Raw genomic sequence first — 21,340 nt, forward strand, 5'->3', positions numbered from 1 at the left:
AAACACGTTTGATTTGCCTCGCACCGACTCTTCTTGTTTTCCCAACTGGTGTTTTGTTTCGGTCTCCGTTTTATGGGCCTCGAGCGTCTTGTTGCGCTTGTTGAGTTGAGAGCAAGATGACTTGAGCAGATGAGAAAGCGCATGTTGGGAAATGACATCCTTGGCAGTCAGTGAAACATGCAAGGATTGGGAATGCGATGGCCCGAGCTTCCTTCAGGAAGTCACGGCTTACGCTCTCTCCAGCTCTTCCGATCTTTGCTAGCGTGAGACAATCAAGTCGTAGACAACGTTTTGCTACTAAGCAGAGCAAGCTAGCAACAGGACAGTGCAGTCACGCGTGAATATGTGACGGAGCAAGATGGTGCGCCGACTTTGTGAACCCGGCTCCTGAGGTGTTCGCGAGGACTTGACTCGACTTGTCATTTCGCGGTGCTTTGCCTCGCTTAATATTTGCTACAGTAACGTGGCGCCTCGGAGTGTTTTCAACAAAATCTGGGAATTTTGCAGTTGAAGATTGGATCAGGTCACAGGAAGCGGACCCCGCGTGGTCAGTGGCGACCTTGAAATTTGGATTCCTCCATGCCGACCACCCACCCTGATGGCCACCCGCAGTGACGATCTTTGTCCGTCCAAAGATGACCTTTCACGGAGAGCCCGACTCAACAGTCGGCGTGTTTGCTAGCGGATTGCGCCCGTAAATGGTATTCTTGGTTTTATGGCCGCCCAAAGAGAATAAAAGCTCGTCGTTTGATGCAGTCGAATGCAAGTGGTTTTACGATTGCGTACAGACGACACTTGTGGCTTGTTCACATCTGAAATTGTCCCCATTAAATTAGGGGAGGGGAGTCGGGGGAAGGGGGTGGCCGTCATTATTTGGAGACCTTAGCTCCCTTGTCGCTCCTGTTCCAACAGTGAAAATGTTTCCAGGTCAGTTTAACTCATGTTCATGCCATCCAAACGTCACACGCGGCTGGCTCTTTCTTTCAACTCCATGGTTCACCCGTTTCATTCAAATTTGTCAAATGAGCAATTTCATACTGGGGGACAAATAAAACTACAATATGACTACGAAACGATTGTTTTGTCACTCCTGAAAAGTGAATCACAAATGCTCCTGAAGGTGTTGAGCACAAAGAAGGCTCGGAAAGTTGCGAACACGGCTGTAGTGCCAGAGGGATGGGATGGGATGGGATGGGATGGAACGACATGGGATAGGATGGAACGGGAGAGGGCTGACAAAAGGGGGAGGAAAATTAGGCTGGCCAGCATTCTTCTCATTTAAAGCTGTAACTACAGAAGAAAAAAAAAAAGAAAAGAAGGGAAGGGACGGGAAGGGAGCACTCAGGCAGTCTGGGTTGGGTCTGCTCGCCGCTTACAAGGAGAGAGGCTGCTTGCTATTCATGCAGTCATAAGCTCATCTCTTTCTTCTCCCCTCTTTTTCTTTTCTCCCCTTTTCCCCCTTTTTTCGCTCATGATGGACTTTGTGCATTTGAGGACTTTCCTTTTTTTGCTGCTCTCCAGCGCTCAGGTTTTGATTGTTACAAGCCAGGATGATGGTAAGTAAAGTGATCCCCCCCCCCCTCCCCGCACTGTTTATTTGATCTTCCGATTGCTGTGCTGCTGAAAAAGCTGAGTGCTGTTCTTGTTTTCATGTCAAACAAGACCTTTGGCGCTGCTTTCAATGCAGGGCGACCCGCTTGGCCGCAGGAGATGCTCGGGGATGCGTTGTGTCGGATGAGCTGCGAAAAAGTTGTTGTTTTTTCCCAGTTCTCGGGGATGTCCGAGATGAGCGTGTGAGCAAATGTGGACATCTGTCAGTAATTGCAAGTGAAGAAGGAAACAAGCACCTTTGCGGTTTTCCATGACTCTTGCACAACTTGCATCATTGGAACATTCATTCTGTCTTACCACAAGCCCGCAGCCCCCCAGCCCTCCGGCAGCCCCCCTCCCCACCATTGCGCTACATTGTACATCTGCAAAGACAATTTCATTGCTAAGGCGTCGGGGAGGGAACATGGACTCGCTGCTATGTTAATTTGGGGCAGATGTGAAGGAAGGGACTTGGGGATTGGGGGAGGCGCGGGGGCGGGGTGGGAACGTTGGGGGAGAAGATGGGCCGGAGTCTCTGAGTCACAGGAAGGCCCAAGAGGACTCGGGCGTTGAGTTGGGGGGGTCTGCTAAAGTCTCTAGGTGGGGGTGGAACACCTGAGTGTGCTTGTTTTAGCTGACCTGTGCTTTTTTTTTTCTCCTCAGTAGTAGAATGAGCTCTCATGACGTCGTCACACAGTGATGATGTCACTTGGTTAATTTTTTTTTTTTAATGAAGTTGCCGTTAACTGAATCTGTTTTTGCACAATGCTGATGATAGAGCGCCACCTTGTGGTAAATGTAGGCTATTATGGATATTTTGAACGAAATGTAGCCCTTTTGAATTATTTTAGCTGCGGAGGTGCTGCCGTTAGAATATTTGTGTAGACTAGCCATCAAGCTAGCTCTTCACTGGGAAACAATCCAAAGCACAAATGTACAAAATCACATTTTAGTGGATGGCTCCTTTCCTGGACTTTTTCCTAACCTTGTAGCACAACTGGCTCTTGAAGTAATCCTTCCACAGACACGGTGGAGATCTCTAGTGCGTCTTTTTTCTCCAAAAGGAAAATATGTTTCATCCCTTTACTTGAATTTATTATCGGATAGCAATACTGCCAGTTCACGAGAAGAAAGATCAAGAAACGGTGACGAAACTTTTGAGATGGAAAAGTGCAGCGCGTGCGTTCGGCCGTCGATGAGGCCCGCATTGCTGCAAGCTGACACGTTTCTGTCCAAATCGTTTTTGGCAGAAAAGTCAATCCAGAAAAAAAAAAAAAAGTTGTCAGGAGGGCAACGGGTTTGCTGGAAAGATATGTGAGAACCTGGCGGGATGCTTTGAAGGTCCAGCTCACGTTAGTGCGCTTACATGGTGCTGGATGGAAGTCAGATGCGTGCACGTGTGGACAGCTTGCTTGCACGTGATTTTTTTTTTTTTTTGGATGAGGGCTTCTCAAATTTTTGGAGAAACGTTTCTCCTCATAATCCAAATGACAAATGCAAATAACTACTAAAGAGCTCAACCAAAAGAGCTTAATTTACTATTCACGTTGACGTCTCCTCTCAGAGAATGAAACGGCTCAAAACTGCTTTTCCAAATCAACGAAATGCACATGAGCTCATTTTTTGGGGCTTTTGCAAATTGTTTCCAGTTGTTTTTCCACCACAATCGCGCCGCTTTTCACGGTCCAAACGGCAGAACTGGAGCGGGTCGGCAGACGGCTTCCATTAAAAGCACACGCTGCATTTTTCAGCTCTGGCTCGGTGACACGTTTCTCGACAGGGGTCTCGTTGCACACTTTGGCCTCATGGTCTTTGTTCCAAAGGGGTCACGTTAGTCAAGGTGTCGCTCGGCTCGGCTCGGCTCGGCTCGGCTCGTCTCTTCTCTTCTCTTCTCTTCTCTTCTCGGCGGCTGAAGTGACCGACGTGAGGAACGCCACTTGACGGGAACCAAATGATTGCAGTCAGCAAATGGAGGCCGGGGCGGAGGAGGGAGCGGGGGGTGACGGGGGTAGAACTTGAGAAGCGATGCTTTCCAGATGTTCAAACTCGCCGCTTTGGCCCTATTTGGAAAATATTAGCAAAGGAAAGGGCCCCCGTCGCTGGGCAGATATGCGGAAGGGCAACTTGAAATGGAGCGTTTCAACCCACGCATGACGGACGGACAGACAAGCTGTCATAGGCATCGTCCGTTTTGGTTGGCCTTGACTTGCCACTCTCCAAAACTCTCAACTGCCACCAACAATCTAAGTGCCACATTTTATTTTCTTCCCACTGCCAAATGTTGATGAACGGAAACCAATCAGGACATGATAGATTTGAACACGTCACTGCGTTGTCATAGCAACAAGCGGCGTGAGCGTAAATGTTCTTCCCAGCAAGGCATGGCATCAGATGTTCACGACTTTATGGCAGTCAATCAGAACAAGTCAAGCTCACTTTGACGAGAGCCACAAAGTGGTGAGCGGAGGCCATAATTGCAGGTTGCGGGAGTCCGAGCGAGGTCGCGCCGGCCGCCGAAGCTTTGCAATGCGGTCCGTGTGTTTGGGCTCTGCGGCATGTTGGACAGACACCTTTTATGTTCTCTCACCAATGTGAAGAGATTCTGTTCTTTCATCCAACGCCGTCTAGGGTCTTGTAACATGGATTTTGCAATGGAAATCCCTTTTTGCTCTTGGCTTGACGCTAGCGTTGTTTCAAATGTCTTTCGCAAATCCATCCAAAGGTTCCGCTTGCCGGTGTTTCCCTCTCTGCCGTTTGACAGAAATGCAGATGTTCCCGTTTGTCGGTCGGCCGAACACCTGCAAAAACCATTGGAAGCGCTTTCGGCCTGAGGATTCCCCCGTTTCAAGCTTACGTCTTTGCAAGACCTATAAAAACCAATGCATCCACGTCAGTCTTGTGTTTGACCCATAAAAGTTGTAAGCTATGACATTTCTGAATCCAATTCCAAGGCCTTACTCTATTGCTATTATTATTTTGGGGAAGGTCCTCATGTCCTTGTGTGTAAAACATGTTGCTATTACCCGACACGTTTCAAAGGTGACGTGAATCCAAAAAGCATGCCTTGTCTTTTTCAGCGGGATGCAGGAGGGCTGAGTTATTTGAGCACAGTCTCCCATATTGGGCCGCAACGCCGGCGCTCTGGAACGACATTATTGGGCCTGGGTCACTATGACCCGGTTCAATTATCCATTCCCATCATTTGGAGCTCATGTCTTTGTTTTGTAAAATACTTAACTATCGTTTTTCTTTGATGTTTCCGATACTTTTGGACGGTGGAACGAGCGCATGGGTCAAACGGACCCATGGCCATTATTGACATTCCTGAGGAAGGGGCAGTCATCTCTATTTTTGACACACTGTTTTGAACTTGTTCTGTTCTTTCCTCTGGCGGTTTCATGTGTTACAATTCAACGTAAACAACAGAAAGAGTTGCTGAGGGGGTTTATTGGTGACTGCGTCCGCCACGAGCAGAGCCTTGCCACGGCCCACACAGATGTGCATGACATGTTGTGTAAAGTATGCGAGTGTTAGAGAAGAGGGGAGGGGAGGGGAGGGAAGGGGAAGGGGAAGGGCGGGGCTTCCAACAAGCGCTGCAACTCCTCTGCATTCACGCAGCCTGGAAACTGTTGATTTGAGTTGAGTTTATTGTCATTAAACAAGGAGCATTAAACCTTGTGTCATTCAACCAATCACATGGCATCCATCGCCGTAGTCATGAGCGTTTAGCTTAAATAATGCTTAACGCCACAGATGGGCGAACAAATGACATTGTTGTCGGGGTCTTGGAAATGGCCGTCTACTTGTCGTTGAACGAAGGCGGCGTGAAGGCAAAGCGTGCACTTGCTGTTTTCTTTGCAGATGATACACAATCCCCTTGAGCGTGTCGGCTTCTGTCGCCCAATAACAATAGCAAGGCTGAGCTCAGATAAGAAGAATTCAATAAACATTGTCGGATCATTTCGGCCTTCAGACAAACGTTGTCCGAGCACGGCAAACGACTCGTACTTTATATGGCGCCGCTTGCTTGACTCGAGCGTCAATCATTACGTCGTGTGACGTAAGCTGCTATGGTGTGTCGGTTAGCTCCTGTAAAGTGAATGACAAAATACAAATATGTGAATGTAATCTCATGCTTGCCAGTGGCCCAGCATTCCTGGCCTGGGGGGAGCGTACAATACCATGCAGTGCATAGGAGCACTAGCACCAAATCCCAGCAGCTGCATTTCTTTCTCACAACTATAACAAAATGGAGACAGAGCCCATGGAGACATTTGTAGACTTTTTCATTTCAGGCAAGGCACCCTTCCTCCTCCTGCCAGTCACAACACCTCTCACACCCTGCAACAACTGTCACCGCTGGCGGATTTATCTTTCCAGTTTTCTTTCTCCCTCCAAAGAAAATGATTCTTCGAGGAGGGCTCATAAATCTACACCAGCATTCCTATGGAATTCAATCGGTCTTTGAGTTTGTGAGCTGACGCCAAACCAATAGATGGCTGGCCATGCAAACCCGTCTAACGTTGTAAAAACGTCTCCCGTGGTTTCCAGCAAGGCACCATCTTGGCAAACCGGATCAAGAATGGCCATTCGTAAACAGTGACATTTTGGAGAAGGGGTTGGGGGGGGGGTCAGCCTGAACATGTAAGCTGTCCACCGTTTTAACTTTCCTAGCACACAGCTCCTCCCTTTCTGGAAAACGTCAACTTTTGTTTGGAGAGGCCAAGCAGAGGAGCGTGTTGAAACCTCGGCCGCTAAGCCTTATCAACAGCCAGTAATGCGGCGGCAAATCCTCAACGCATTACAAAGCTAAACAGGCCAGAGCCTTAAAACAAAGCAGCCGCTTGAGCAAATGGCGGCAAACGCCGTGTTGCTTCGGGGTCGCTTTTGGCTTTGTCTTGACTCAGGTTGCGAGGCCAGCCAAGATATAGGCGACATTGGTCTTTTAGTGCACGAAAAGTCGCGAGACCCAGGTCGGGCTCCCGACTCCATGTTTTGTTTGACGCTGAGAGGAAAATGGCTCCTCTGTGAGCTGCCTGGTGGAAAATCCACATCACGCTGACACATGGATGGTTTTTATTCTTTGTCATTAGCGAGCTGTGCTTCGTACGTTTATGGAAAAGTGGGGACACGGGCGGGGGGGCGGAACATCTCGCTCTTCCAGACTTGCGGTCGGGCTTTTGAGACCCCACTGAAAACCGCGAGGCGCTTCCGTGAAATATGCACTGTTGTGGAATACCGAGAATCTCTGACAGGCTAAAATCCCTTTCCAGTTGTACGTGAGGTTGACGTGTGATGGCAGTCAAGGTGATTGGAAGATTTGTCCACACCTGCAACACACACAAAAATAATTGATGAAGATTTTTCATTTTTTAATCACAGACTCCCATTCAGTGCACGTAACGGACGGCCTTTAATTGCCACGCGTTACGTTCTTATCATGTCGAGGCACGAGGAGCTCAAATTCCATTTGCATTCACATTCTCGGATATGGCTTTCCTTTATTCGTATTCAGCTGGAAATGTTTCAGTCTGTAAACGGCTGCTGTAACCGTGAGCACTTATTTGAACACCGGAATGCAAAAATCGGATTGTTTTGCTTGTGCTTGCTAAAAGCATTGGCTGCTTTAAGAACAAGCCAGGCAACTTTGCTCTCCCTGTGGTGGTCTGGCAATACTTACCTGCAGCTGAGCTGCCCCCTGCTGTTTGGGGGCTGGAGAAGGAACCAGCGGTGATTTGTTTGATAGCTTGACATTGCGGTCTTTTTATTGTCCACAATAATGGGAAGATGTATTTTGCAAGGAGATAGCAAAGTGTCATCAGAGTCGTGCTTTGTGCTGGCAAACAAAATCCCAAAGTGCTTTTTCTTCAGACGGCAATGTTAGGTGGTGAACGCTTGAGCAGGTTTTCTCTGGTGTGCTTCAATGACTTCAGTTCAGAGACGAATCCTCAGGAGGAAATGATGTCATGTCTAACAACTGGGAGAACATTTTCCAGAAGCTTTTTTTTCCATCATGTTTGTAGCGTCAGCTTCCGCCTGTTTTACCTGAGCATGTGTGCTAAAACCTTTTGCTTGGTTATTGTCTTTGTTTGTCATTGTCCTGTGTACAGCACGTTTACATTCTTTGCCATTGTAAAACACAGCAGCTGAGTTGCTGCAGGCTTGACGTTGACAACTATCACCAGTGACCCATTTAGTGCTACTCTGTGCTAACGCTGCATCTTCGCTTACCTTTTTGCCTTTGACGTGACAGTGATTGAGCTCCAACATGGTCAAATTTGACACGTAATGCGTTACTTGGCTGTTAATCAATGCAATCTTGAAACGATGGAGCGTCCCTCCTGATACCCAACCGCTTGCTTGCATGCAAGCAATAAAAATGCCAATTTCCTCTTTATATGACAAATAAATAGGAAGTTAGTTTGAGCATTCGGAGGCTTTTCAAATGGCACGATCGTCCTCTCGCAAGCCAGCGGCTCCAACAAGGCCTTTCCTGTGCTCCTAGGAGGCGATGGCAGCTGCAAAGCAGATGGCCAAGTGTTCCCCAACAGGGACATCTGGAAGCCGGAGCCCTGCCGACTCTGCGTCTGCGACAACGGCCAGGTCCTCTGCGACAACATCCAGTGCGAGGAGCTGAGCAACTGTGAGAAGGTGGTCGTCCCCGAGGGAGAGTGCTGTCCCATTTGCCAGAGTGAAACCCCCAGCCGTGGCGGCGGCGGCGGTGGCGGCGGCTCGTATGGTGAGAGATAGTCAACCTGAAACTAATCATGAATATTTATCCAAATAATTTTGTCTCAGTTTCAGTTCAAATAGAACATTCTGGCAATGTAAAATTGCTCTGTCCCATTCATGTACTTGTCCCTTCTTACACAAACAATGCATTCATGGAAAACTACTAATGTATGCTTTTGTTTTATCTGTAGGTGGGGGCAGAGGTTACCAGGTAGGCAACGGCATTTACACAAGTGTAGCACACATTTGGTCTGCTTGATTGGTCTCATCTGTCCGTCTGTGATCGCAGGGGCAGAAAGGAGAGCCTGGTGAGGTCCCAATCGTGAGTATGGTCTTTGTTTAACACGTCACCTCAGACCATAAAGAAAAACAAAGCCAATTCTAACCGGGTGTATCTGCAGGTGACTGGAATCCGAGGTCGTCCTGGACCGATGGTGAGCATCTTGGCAATAGGCTACAGATGGTACACACACTGCAAGGTGCAATGCATTCTCATGTTTACATCTTTGCCTCTCGTAGGGACCGCCTGGTGGTCCAGGAGCAAGAGGACCCAGAGGAAATAAAGGAAGGCCTGTAAGTCACAGACACTTAAATCCTTGCCTCAATCCATTTTGTACATTTTGAGGAATAGCCGGAGCTAATCCTGGCAGGCTGACTGGCTGACAGTCAATCGAAGGGGCAACACGCAGTCACAGAGCAGCAATCAGTCCATGCTGAAAGGGTGCTGTGGCTTAGAGCCTTGTTTGGCCATCAGGGAACATCAACCCGGTTCATTTGAAAAAGACAGGAAACCGGAGCTAAGAGTCATCTTTACTGGCCAAGCTTATTTTCCATAGCATTTGCGGCGTCTGCCCTGGAAACAACGTTAGGGTGGGAGGCAACCTTACCCCCTGGACGGATCACCAGACGATGACTCACAACATGACACAGGTTCAGACAGTGTGAGTACAGTCTTTCGTTTGCTTCCAGGGACTGCGAGGCTCTCCCGGTTACGACGGAGAGCCGGGAGTTCCGGGTCAGCCCGGTGAACCTGGACCTCCTGGACACCCAACTCATCCCGGAGTAAGTGATGACGACGAGCCTCCGCCAACTCCAATGCTCCACATACAGAAAGCCCAAGAGAATCCTTTTGCGCTACCTTTCCGTCCCTCTTATTCATGTCAACACCGACTCATGGTCCGCTTCGACTGCAGGGTCTCGGCTCGCAGATGGCCGGAGTGTTGGAAGGAAAGAATGCACCGCAAAGCATGTTGACCGGCTCAAGGGTAAGATGTCCGCAAAACACACGTCCCCGAAACTTACTCATTGCTTTGAACCCCCCTCCTCCACAAAGTTCATAATTGTGTTATTTTTATCCTTGAAATGAAAACGGTTATTGGATCAACTGTTTGTTTGCTTTAGGGTGAAGCTGGAGCAAGAGGACCTCCCGGGCCAAGTGGTTCCCCTGTAAGTCCAATATTGTGACCAGCGAATCACCTTTTGAGGCCCTCAATATGCCTAAAAAGTCATCAGCTGCTGCAAGTGTCTTTGAATCTCGATGAACATGTTGCACATTATAATATCTGACATGTACGGTACTTTTAGAACTAAAAGTTGTCTTCACCCTAACCCCTAAAATTCTTTGGCACCCTCTGGAATCTTTAACAGCAGTTTTACCAGTTGACGCTTATTGATGGGGATGTTTGTCATAACGGGGTAAAATGAAAATGTCTCCTGGACCCATACTTGGAAAAAAAACAGAGGGTCAGCCATTTTGGTTTGAAGCAGTAATTTCAGGAAAATTTCAAGACTCGTTCTTTGTGAAAGGCCTACTCGGGAACAACCGCAGAGCCAACAGGAAACAGACAGTCGATGCCAAATTGTGAAGTGGATCAGCATTTTTTACAAAGAAAGGAGTTGTCAGGACCTGTTCATTGCTCCTTTCTTGAATCTTTGTTTCTCTTGTCTCTAAAAGGGTCAGGCTGGACCTCAAGGACCCCCAGGAGATGTTGGCGATCCAGGGCACATGGTATAACGGCCTCTCCATTTCCCATGAGCAGTTAGTTGTCCAGATGTTAACAATGTAAATGTGCATTTTTAGGGTCCGTCTGGGCAAAGAGGACCCGAGGGCCCCCCAGGGAAACCAGGAGAAGACGTATGTTAAGCCTGAAATATCTTACTGCAAACTGCAGCAGTCTTTGTTGACCTCTTGTCCTCACACAGGGTGAATCAGGCAAGCCAGGAAATAGCGGAGAAGTTGGCTTCCCAGGTTCCCAAGTATGAACATTTGACCCTGTTTTGCTGTGTTGAAGGATAGTCATAATGAACCAGCAATATTTGGACTCATTTTAGGGAGCAAGAGGATTTCCAGGTACTCCAGGGCCTCCTGGGCTAAAAGGTCACAGAGTGAGTGAAAGTGTTTTCACTGGTTAACATGACATCAAGACTCTACAATTTATACAATATGTTTTTCCTGCATTTATACCAATTAAAATGACGCATCATTGTTTTTATTAGGGACATGCAGGACTTCTTGGGCAAAAAGGAGAATATGGAGCTGTTGGATCCAAGGTAAAATCAGGCTGGTGTTGGTTTGGAAAACTGTATCCATATTAAGCAGACCTGAAAGGCTTATGTTCATTTTGGATCGGACAACAAGATAATCAATATTTTTTTAATGCCTCCTCAGGGTGCCATAGGCCCACCTGGTCCAATGGGAGCACCTGGACCAATGGTCAGTATCTTGGCTAATTATCCAATGAGCTTGCGTTGTGTTTCTGAGTGCAAATTAGCCACACGTGTTGCTAAATACTGGAATTGATGGACCAAAGGACACGTTGGAATTGGAGGACAGTATAAACAATCAAGTTGTGTGTTTACAGGGTCCTGCTGGGATGCCTGGAGAAAGGGGCCGTTCTGGCCCTGGTGGCGCAGCGGTATGCAACAAATCATTTCAGGGGAAACTTTCTGCCACGATACCTTCACACCAGCAGGCGTTACTGAGTATGAGGCCAAATTCATTTTATGACTCTCAGAGTTTTTGTGTTTGTCTCTTTTTTGCTCTCAGGGTAAACGTGGTCTACCTGGTAACATTGGAAAACCAGGTCCAATTGTAAGTTAGCATTCACCCGTTTAAATTTAAGGAGGTTGAATACAACCTTGTACAATTTGTATTGGTTTGCAGGGTCCCCTGGGTCTCAGTGGCCCTCCTGGATACCCGGGAACACCCGGCATGAAGGCAAGTTCTGTGAACACGATCTTTCCTCCAATCACATGCTCAAGGAGATCCACTTTATAATTTAAACACAAGAAAAAATGTTTGATTTCTATGTACTTGTATCTCATTTGTGTTTGTGTATCATAGGGACAACCTGGCCCCACTGGTGTACGGGGTCCAGAGGGCCCTCAAGGGCAAAGAGGAGAGACTGGTCATCTGGGGAGACCTGGAGCAGTTGGCCTCAGGGTAATGCCTTCTTTCATGTCACACTTCTCACCACAGGAAACATTTGGAATTATCCTTGATCAATTCTAAAGACTTACTATATGCATATGCAATATTCCTATGACGTGTTACCCAAATGCTCGTGTTCTGCATCCAAAGGGACCCATGGGTACAGATGGCGGCACAGGAGTCAAAGGCCCAGTGGTATGTAAAACAACGCAATTGAAATCAAATATGTGAAAATGCTTGGATTTAAAGGCTGAATTATTACAGGGAAACCTTGGTCCACAAGGCCCAGGCGGGCATCTTGGACCCTCTGGACCTCCCGGACCTCAGGGAAGCACAGGCCAGCCTGGCATCAAAGGGCAACTGGTACGTTGACTGCATCAGGTTGGATTTTGCATTTTCCCAATTGTTGATGGCTTTTGATTCATATTCTGTTTTTGTTTAGGGAGATGTTGGTGTACCAGGATTTAAGGGAGAGGCTGGACCCAAAGGAGAACTTGTAAGATGATCTCATACATTGTATTGCTCATACGTGCCACAGGGGGCGGAAAGTGCTTTATTATCGCCGTCTGTCATTCATTTCCCATCCGGTGTCATATTTCTAGGGTCCCCCAGGATCCCAGGGAGTGATTGGCCCCCAGGGTGAGGAAGGAAAGCGGGGACCTCGGGGAGACCCAGGAACTGTTGGTCCCCCTGGTGCTGTTGGTGAGAGAGTGAGTCATCATTCATCTTCAGGCCGTAACCTTGGGCATTTAGAAGTCTCGAAGCTACCGTATGCTTAATAGCAGTGTTTATCTCTGACATGATTGGAAACCCGGTAAGCAAAAGGTAACTTGGGCTGTGTTTACAGGGTTCCCCAGGTAATCGAGGGTTCCCCGGTGCTGATGGTTTGCCTGGACCCAAGGTAGAGTTCTTCTTTTATATCACAACTCCATTACAAGTTACCTTAGATACAGTTTTCTGTGTGATTATGGTGTATATTTCAAAATGCCATCTATACTGTGTTTTTATCTGAAGGGTTCTCAGGGAGACCGTGGAATATCAGGCCCATCAGGACCAAAGGGTTCCTTAGGAGACCCTGGTCGTACAGGAGAACCTGGTCTACCAGGTGCAAGGGTAACACTGACAACTTTGACATTTTTAGCAGCAGTCTCCATTAGTCCATTGCTTCAGTCTTAAATGTTTCCATCGCTGACCTTTCAATCTGCTCTTCAAAGGGTCTTACTGGTACTCCTGGAGTGCAGGGGGCCGAGGGAAAGCCAGGGCCAGTGGTATGTGAATGTCCTTTATCCCTTTTGACATTATATGTGTGAACTGGGTTAAGTCTATGTATGGCTTGGCTTGTCATTTAGGGTGGGCCCGGTGAAGATGGTCGCCCAGGCCCTGCGGGCTCCCTTGGTAACAGAGGACCTGCAGGAACAATGGGAATACCAGGCCCCAAGGGATTTAATGTAAGTCCCACTTTGCAGCTACCTGTTTCATCTATGTATTGGTCACGATTTCCAAATATGTGCTGCCTTCAAAAGGGGGATCCGGGAAAGACAGGTGAACAAGGATCTGCTGGAGTAGCTGGTCAAAGGGTGAGTAAGCTGGAATGTTGCTTATTTTTTGGTCTCAAAACGCAACTATGACATCAATTAGATTTTGCAAGACTGACCTTTGTGCTTTGTCCTTCAGGGTCCTCCTGGAAAAGATGGAGAAGTTGGACCTGCCGGTCCACCAGGCCCATCAGTAAGCGCTATCACCTTTAAAGTCCTTTTGGTTCCTCCACCATTATCAGAAGTGACTAAAGTTGCTAAATACTAAATCAATCAACAGGGTGTTGCGGGTGACAGAGGAGAACAGGGACCCCCAGGTGTAAATGGATTCCAGGTGTGTTAGCCAAGTATCTCCTCTAACTGCAGTAGGCATTGCCCATGTTTGTGACAGAGCTACAGGTCAAAAGATATAATGTTGTTCAGAATAGACCAGGTACTGATGTGTCTATTGCTTAATCAGGGTTTACCAGGAAATCAAGGTCCCCCTGGAGAATCCGGGAAACCAGGTGACCTAGTGAGTATAATTTAAGTTAAAAATTGATGCAATCGTATTCTTTATCTTATTAGTGACTACAGTCATAACATTTTGTGATTTTGAGTGATAAACAGGTTTGCTTAGCAAGCATGTGATATTTTTCTTTTAGGGTATTCCTGGAGAGCTTGGTGCAGTTGGTCAAATTGGACCTAGGGTAGGTAGACTTCACTTCTCAGAATGACCTTAAGGCATGGTGGGGGTAGGCTTTGAGAACTGGTTGGGTTTCTTCCGCAGGGTGAGCGTGGAACTCCAGGGGAGAGAGGCGAGCTGGGTCCAGTTGGTCTGCAGGGACCCAAGGGAATCCCAGGAGCTCCTGGTCCCGATGGGCCAAAGGTAAATCACTCTTGCACAGTCAAGATGCAACTTGAAATTCGTAGTAGGTTGTTCTCTTGATAGGCAAGGTCTGTTAGCTACAGTCACTAAATTAGCTAAGGAGCCATTTTGTCTTGAAGTGACAATCTCTGCTTGTCCATGAAGGGTAGTCCTGGTCCTGCTGGTGCCCTTGGTGATGTGGGTCCTCCAGGTCTTCAGGGGATGCCAGGGGAAAGAGGCATTTCTGGCCCATCTGGACCGAAAGGTGACAGAGTAAGTATTTTCACGTTATTTTCGATTTGATTTTGCTTGTGAAAGCAAGTTGGAATGAATGGAGTTTTGGTTGGAGTACAACCCAAAGTGAGCAATCGCAATATTGTGGTGTCTCTTGTGCAGGGAGCCATTGGTGAGAAAGGCTCAGAAGGTACACCTGGAAATGACGGAGCAAGGGTGAGTAATTATATTCTTGACCCATGTCACACATTGGGAGTTTTTTGAAGACCTAAAGTTCATTTTGTGCTTCCATAAATGGAACGATTCAAAGCCCACCCCAGAAAAACACATGCAAGCCCAAGCCATGATATTATCTCTACTGGCTTTCACCACTGAACGGCAACAGGGCCTAAATGTCTGTGCATTTCCTGTGTTTTCAGGGTGCACCTGGACCAGTTGGCCCATTAGGACCTGCAGGGCCCAGTGGGGAAAAGGTAGTGCTTTTCAGAACCTATGACTGCTTTTCAAAGGACAATGTATCTGGAGCAATTTAAGTAAGTGTGTGACATATTTCAGGGAGAACCTGGACCTAAAGGACCTGCTGGACCTCTAGGTTCTAGAGGAGTGCCTGTGAGTATACGTGGCCAAAGCTTTAATTGCATATGTGCAATTTATTGCATAGTCCCGGTTACTGCAGACAATATAGGCTGACTATTTGCTCATCGTTTGCAGGGAGCCAGAGGTGACCCTGGCCCAATTGGTTCAGTTGGTTTTGCTGGACCGCCTGTAAGTTCTCATTAATTGACTCGAGAACACAGGAACATAAACCCAAGGCAGTGTTTTAAAATAAGTCTGGTGCCTCTTTTACTATTTCATCACAGGGTCCTGATGGCCAACCTGGAGTCAAAGGAGAGACAGGGGAACCCGGCCAGAAAGGAGATGCTGGATCCCCTGGACCCCAAGGCTTAGCTGGTGCTCATGGTCCTCCTGTACGTTATAACAATGACAAGCCAACAGCCTTTCTAAATGTTAATCAAAGCATTTCATGCAAGCAAGTCAAATATTTGATCTCACTTTCAAGGGGCCGATTGGTGTTGCTGGACTGAAAGGCGGAAGAGGAACACAGGGTGCACCGGTATGGGAATTTTATAATCACAAACATTTTTTTATCATATGACTGATCATAAAGCCATCAGTGAGCAAAAGGAGGAAAGTTAATAACAATGACCCATTGCAAGAAAGATCTTATGTCATGTTTTGTCCCCAGGGGCCCACCGGTTTCCCTGGATCTGCAGGAAGAGTTGGCCCGCCAGGTCCAACTGTAAGTATTGCCACCTGTCTAACATATTTCAGACAATACAGATCAATCTGGAATAGCAAATATGTGTCAGGATTTAGCGGTTATTTGCTTTAATGGTAGGAGTATAGCTCATGTGATACATTTTCAAGTAAGGATGCATGAAGCACAATACAGTTTTTAACTTGTGGACAACTGTTGTGCGTAAACCATATCAAATATAGTGACAGTCTTGATCACGTTCCCTTTCATGACCACACGATCCCCTCAGGGTCCAATTGGTGAACCTGGACCACTGGGAGCACCTGGAAAAGAGGGTCCTGCCGGTCTTCGTGGTGACCATGGAGCAAATGGAAGACAAGGAGAGCGAGGACCACCAGGACCTCCGGGAAGCTCTGGAGACAAGGGAGATTCCGGAGAAGACGGCCCTACGGTTGTAGTGACTCTTTTGTTGGGGAAAATACTTTTAATTGAATTACACCAGCTTATCTTAACATGGTCTCTACACAATTTTGAATTTGAATTAAAACATGAGTGTTGTGTAGCTTCTTTAGCATTTTTATAGGTCAATGTACAATAAACCTATTCAATTTGCAATTAAAATACAGAACGAGCTCAATGAGCTAACGTTGGAATTTCTCAGTATTAAAATATTGTGTTTGTGAACTTTGCTTTAGGGTCCTGATGGTCCTCCAGGGCCAGCGGGAACTACAGGACAGAGAGGCATTGTGGGTCTTCCAGGTGTACGAGGAGAACGGGGAATGCCAGGTCTCCCAGGGCCAGCAGTCAGTATCTGTTTCTGTTATGACGCTTCCATACAATTGATGTTATATAGCAAAATCGGTCAGTGCATTCACCATTTTCTAAGAGTCCTTTTTACTTTTAGGGACTGCCAGGAAAACAGGGATCCCCTGGATCAACTGGAGACAAAGGTCCTCCGGGACCAGTTGGCGTTCCAGGTGCCAATGGACCACGTGGTGATCCTGGTCCTGATGTTAGTACTCTTTCAATCTGTGTCTGTGGTTGTCCAAGTACGTTTCTTGCGCCTTCATGCTTGTGTTTGATCCTCAGGGCCCCGCTGGTTCAGATGGTCCACCAGGCAAAGAAGGTGTTCTTGGACAACGGGTAAGATTGAAAGAGGATGGAATTTATAAGAGGTTTTAAATGTTGCAAGGAACCAATTGTTGATACCGTTGCAGGGAGACAGAGGGGATCATGGTCCAGAGGGTTTGGCTGGTCCTCAGGGACTTCCGGGCCCCTCAGGTCCCGTAGGTGTAGCTGGGGAAGCTGGAAAACGAGGCCACGCTGTAAGCTGATATTTCTCATATCTTGTTTGCCCAAAGGTAGTCAGAATATCACTTTGTCTCTCCCTCGTGGAGTTCAGTGTGATACAAGTGTGTCTTGTATCTTGAGCCTGACTCATTTAAAACATTCTGAGGACATGTTGGTGCTTGAATGAACTCAACTCCACATGCTGGAAGGGTTTGGGTATTAAACTGTAGGAGCAGAGGTGTTGGCAGACCCATTCAGTCCCTGAAGCCTTTTTCTTTATTTTGCAGGGCTCCAGAGGACCTGTTGGTCCTCCTGGATCGGCAGGAAAGAGAGGATTAGTGGTGAGCTCTTCCCTTACTTGAAATAGATGCTGGAAGGCAATACCATCGCCGCTTTCAATCAGTCATAACTTGTGCACTTGTATCGCAGGGACCCCAAGGACCACGCGGAGATAAGGGTGATCTGGGTGATCATGGAGAGAGAGGCCAGAAGGGTCATCGTGGATTTACTGGTTTGCAGGGTCTTCCTGGGCCTCCTGTAAGTCCCAGCTTATCAGCGCGATCACAGAAATGTATTTATTCTACTTAGAGACTGCCGCAAGAAGCAACATTTCCCTGCTGGTAACATACATCAGGGAAGCCTGTTCCTCGAGGGCTGGTGTCCTGGGTGTTAGATACAGTATGTCTCAAATGGTCGGGTATTCAGCAAGGTCTGCAGAAGCTGCATAACAGTAGGAAGCACAGAAATCAAGCCGGACACTGGCCCTCCGGGAACAGGCTTGAGGATGCCTCACATACATATTACATGTACACATGTGAATGTTTTCTATTAAGATTTGTGTCTAAAAATAGAAGTAAGACCATCCAAAATAATATTTCTGCCTTTTAGGGTACAACAGGTGAACAGGGAGCTTCTGGAATCATTGGACCAAATGGTGCACGGGTAATTGAAAAACGTCCTCATTTCTTTTATTATTTGATAGTATGGTACTATTGTTTTTACTCTTTGTACTTGGATAATATTTCAGGGGCCACCTGGTCCTATCGGGCCTCCTGGAAAAGAAGGATACATTGGACAGCCTGGGCCCATGGGACCTCCAGGAACACGTGGAATCTCAGGAGAAATTGGACCTGAGGTATTATCTCATGAGACAATTATGAAAGAGTGGAGGCAACTTGCAAAGACTGAAACCACACATGTTTTCAACAGTTTGGTGCTTGAGCAGTGTAACTAACTTTCTTGAAACACAGGGCCCTCCAGGAGAACCTGGACCCCCAGGCCTTCCTGGACCACCAGGACCTCCCGTGGCAGCTATGGATGATCTGTTTGGAGGCCTTCACGATTACGATGATCCCCCCCCTCCACCACCAGAGTTCAGCGAGGATGAGGCTCTACCCAACAGCAACAACTCCATTGTCTTACCCGTGGACCCTGGCGTGCAGGCCACCCTCAAAGCTCTCAGCAGCCAAATTGACAGCATGAAGAGTCCAGACGGCAGCCGCAAGCACCCTGCCAGGACCTGCGATGACCTCAAGCGATGCTACCCCTCCAAAAAGAGCGGTAAGTGACCAAAGACAGTATTCCCAACTGAAGGTCCCTGAGCCTAGTCTTTGACTGCCATCAAAGTCAGCTTTATTGTCAATTTCTCCACATGCCAAAGACACACAAAGAAACCGAAATTTCGTTCCCCCCTATCCCACGGTGACAAGACATGGCTCACAACAGACAAACAGTAAACAAGTCTAACAAAAGCGTGCCATTGACAGCTATTGATGTCAAATCCATGTTAACTGGGAGGGCTTGCAGTGAATCTTCAAACGCAAACTGGCTTAGTTTTGCAGACTTAAACTCAAACGCTATTTGTTTCCTTCTGTGATGCAGGAGAATTCTGGGTGGACCCTAACCAAGGCAGCGCCGAGGACGCCATTAAAGTGTACTGCAACCTGGACACCGGGGAAACGTGCATCTCCGCCAACCCGGCCAGCCTACCTCGTAAAAACTGGTGGAGCTCTTCCAAGAACAAACCTGTGTGGTTTGGAGCCGACATCAACAGAGGAACCCATGTGAGTTCTTTGAAAACATTTCTTTCTCGCCTATGCGTATATTTTTGACCCGGTTGTGGGGCTGGTCTGGACTGTAGCACCCGCAATGGAGGCAGGATTACCGTGGTTATAGATTTTCCACAATACAGTCAATAAAAATGGAAATCCGCCGGCCCGCCGGTCTGCATCACTTCCTTTGTCTCTTTGCAGTTCACTTACGGCAACAAAGAGCAGTCGGCAAATGCCCTGAGAGTGCAGATGACCTTCATTCGCCTGCTGTCCAAAGAAGCGTCTCAGTCTATCACCTACCACTGCAAGAACTCTGTGGGCTACAAGGACCAGAAGGCGGGCAACCTGAAGAAGGCCGTGGTCCTCAAAGCCTCCAACGACCTGGAGCTCAAAGCTGAGGGCAACAACCGCTTCAGATACACCGTGGTGGAAGACTCCTGCACTGTAAGTTTGCTCATCCCACTTCCAAGCTTCCTACGTGCTAACGAATGAGTCAAATGTTTGTTTGTTTTTCTCGTCCTTATACAGCAAGCAAACGGCAACTGGGGCAAGACAGTGTTTGAGTACAGGACACAGAAAACTGCCCGACTTCCCATTGTGGATCTGGCCCCTGTGGACATTGGCGGCCCCAATCAAGAGTTTGGCATTGATATCGGGCCAGTGTGCTTCTTATAAAACCAAAACGTCAGCGTGCGATGGTGAGACTATTGAACTGACAGCTGACCCTGATCAGCCACATTGTACATACGAGTACTGAGGACTATTCTGGCCCTGTGGCGAGATATTTATTGTGCCTTTCGACTCCGAACACATCCAAAGATTTCAAAGCTATGCGCAGAAAGTTTGAAATTCCAACAAATTAACAATTGGTGCCGGTCAAAGCATTCCCTTTCGTTTTACTATGTATGTCTTGACTTTCTGCCTCATTGAGGTCCAAAGTTTCCTGATTTTTTTTTCCACCACTAAAACGTAAATGTCCAAATAAAGATTTATAAATTTGAAATGTTTACCTTGTTTACCATGCGGTGGAGCAACTTAGGGGGACATTTTGCAATTTCATCGCGGTGTCTCGAGGGCCAACAAACTTAGCCCGTTATGAGGGGGCGGTCCCGTCTCGTGACAATCTGCCAAAGCAATGCTGAGTAAAGCTTTCGTTACCCAGAGGCGGCTCTCGGGCTCGACCGTGGGAAGCGGTTTCTACTAACGGATACGCAGCCCACGGTTTGGGGGAAAATAAATGACCAGCCATAGAAAGATGGAGACCACTTCATGCTCGTGTCGATTCGGTGCTGCTGATTCATCCACCCCCAAATGTAAATTCCCAAGTGTGTCCAAACCTCCACCACGCATCAGTGGCTAATGCTGATGCTAATCGTGCGTCCAACAAAACTCCCTGCAGCTTTGCTTCACTTGTGACTTTGATGATAGCGCTTCACCCAATGGCTGTAGCTGGGAAGGGATGGATGACCATCCAATGAGCCCTAATGTTCCTTCATCAAATGAGACAGAAAAAGGATCCTCACAAAAGATGGAGCCACTCGTTTGATTTCACACTTGCTAGCTGGCCAGGGACACCAGGGACCCAACATAAAAGCAATTCAAAAGTCAGTTTTCCAAAATGCGGCCCCTTTACCCATCTTTGCTTGACAATTTTATGGCCTGGTACACACACAGTGTTTTAAATCTTCAAAGATTGTTCATCTCTTTGATAGCTCAGCGCAGAACAGCAAAGATTCTAACACACCACCTATCTGGGAACAAGTCGGCCATTTTGTTTTTATTGTATTTTAACCCAAGGAGGACTATGCAGATGTCAACACCCCCCAAAAAATATCCCGATTGCAGTTTCCTTTGTTAGCTACCTCGTCACCGATACTGACATCCACCCGTGCAAGATTTTTTTTCCACATGTAGGCGCCGCTGTTTTGTGAAGTAGCATGATGCTAACTCCTCCAAGCTATCACGGTGCGGAACCCTCCGTCGTGCTTTGTAATGTTTTTCTTTTTTACTCCTAATAATACTGAAACAGTCAACGGTAGCACAGCTTATTCTGCTTTTTTTATGCATGTTGGTTGTCCCTTTTCAGTAAGCTGGGTTTTAATATAATCTTCAAATCATTTAACATTTTTTTCTTTGAATAGACCAAGGTGGCTATGAGTGCCTATTTGCTTTGTATCTCCTGCTATGCAACAAATTAAACAAAATGCTTGTTAATCCCTTAAACTCTTGTCATGTTAATTTAAGAATTTGTTGCTTGAATGTTAATTTTGTCTTTTTGCACACATATTGACAAACTGTATTGATAAGATTTGTATTTAGTTCAACAGGATAGCTTCTTTGTAACTTGAGCTGTTCAATGTGCCTTCCAGTCAT

The 21,340-nt window shown here is 47.2% G+C and overlaps 1 protein-coding gene across 1 annotated transcript; it reads left to right on the plus strand.

The window, feature by feature from the left end:
• The first annotated feature begins 1,308 nt into the window (after nucleotides 1-1,308).
• Nucleotides 1,309-21,190, plus strand: col5a2a (collagen, type V, alpha 2a). The gene is made up of 54 exons (XM_088383977.1): nucleotides 1,309-1,556; nucleotides 8,096-8,329; nucleotides 8,514-8,533; nucleotides 8,612-8,644; nucleotides 8,724-8,756; nucleotides 8,842-8,895; nucleotides 9,292-9,384; nucleotides 9,516-9,587; nucleotides 9,724-9,768; nucleotides 10,277-10,330; nucleotides 10,403-10,456; nucleotides 10,525-10,578; nucleotides 10,654-10,707; nucleotides 10,819-10,872; nucleotides 10,991-11,035; nucleotides 11,184-11,237; nucleotides 11,369-11,413; nucleotides 11,486-11,539; nucleotides 11,666-11,764; nucleotides 11,903-11,947; nucleotides 12,017-12,115; nucleotides 12,195-12,248; nucleotides 12,355-12,462; nucleotides 12,600-12,653; nucleotides 12,767-12,865; nucleotides 12,967-13,020; nucleotides 13,102-13,200; nucleotides 13,276-13,329; nucleotides 13,427-13,480; nucleotides 13,568-13,621; nucleotides 13,748-13,801; nucleotides 13,932-13,976; nucleotides 14,057-14,155; nucleotides 14,300-14,407; nucleotides 14,531-14,584; nucleotides 14,788-14,841; nucleotides 14,924-14,977; nucleotides 15,080-15,133; nucleotides 15,229-15,336; nucleotides 15,429-15,482; nucleotides 15,615-15,668; nucleotides 15,916-16,077; nucleotides 16,322-16,429; nucleotides 16,531-16,638; nucleotides 16,716-16,769; nucleotides 16,844-16,951; nucleotides 17,204-17,257; nucleotides 17,346-17,453; nucleotides 17,805-17,858; nucleotides 17,944-18,051; nucleotides 18,167-18,476; nucleotides 18,798-18,979; nucleotides 19,169-19,411; nucleotides 19,496-21,190. Exons 1-54 carry the CDS (start codon nucleotides 1,472-1,474, stop codon nucleotides 19,640-19,642), a joined length of 4,494 nt encoding a protein of 1,497 aa, XP_088240103.1. The 5' UTR covers nucleotides 1,309-1,471; the 3' UTR covers nucleotides 19,643-21,190.
• The last annotated feature ends 150 nt before the right edge of the window (nucleotides 21,191-21,340 follow it).

This window comes from Syngnathus floridae, chromosome 8 (genome assembly GCF_059516105.1).
Source record: "Syngnathus floridae isolate MCC-2025c chromosome 8, RoL_Sflo_1.0, whole genome shotgun sequence".
NCBI lineage: Eukaryota > Metazoa > Chordata > Actinopteri > Syngnathiformes > Syngnathidae > Syngnathus > Syngnathus floridae.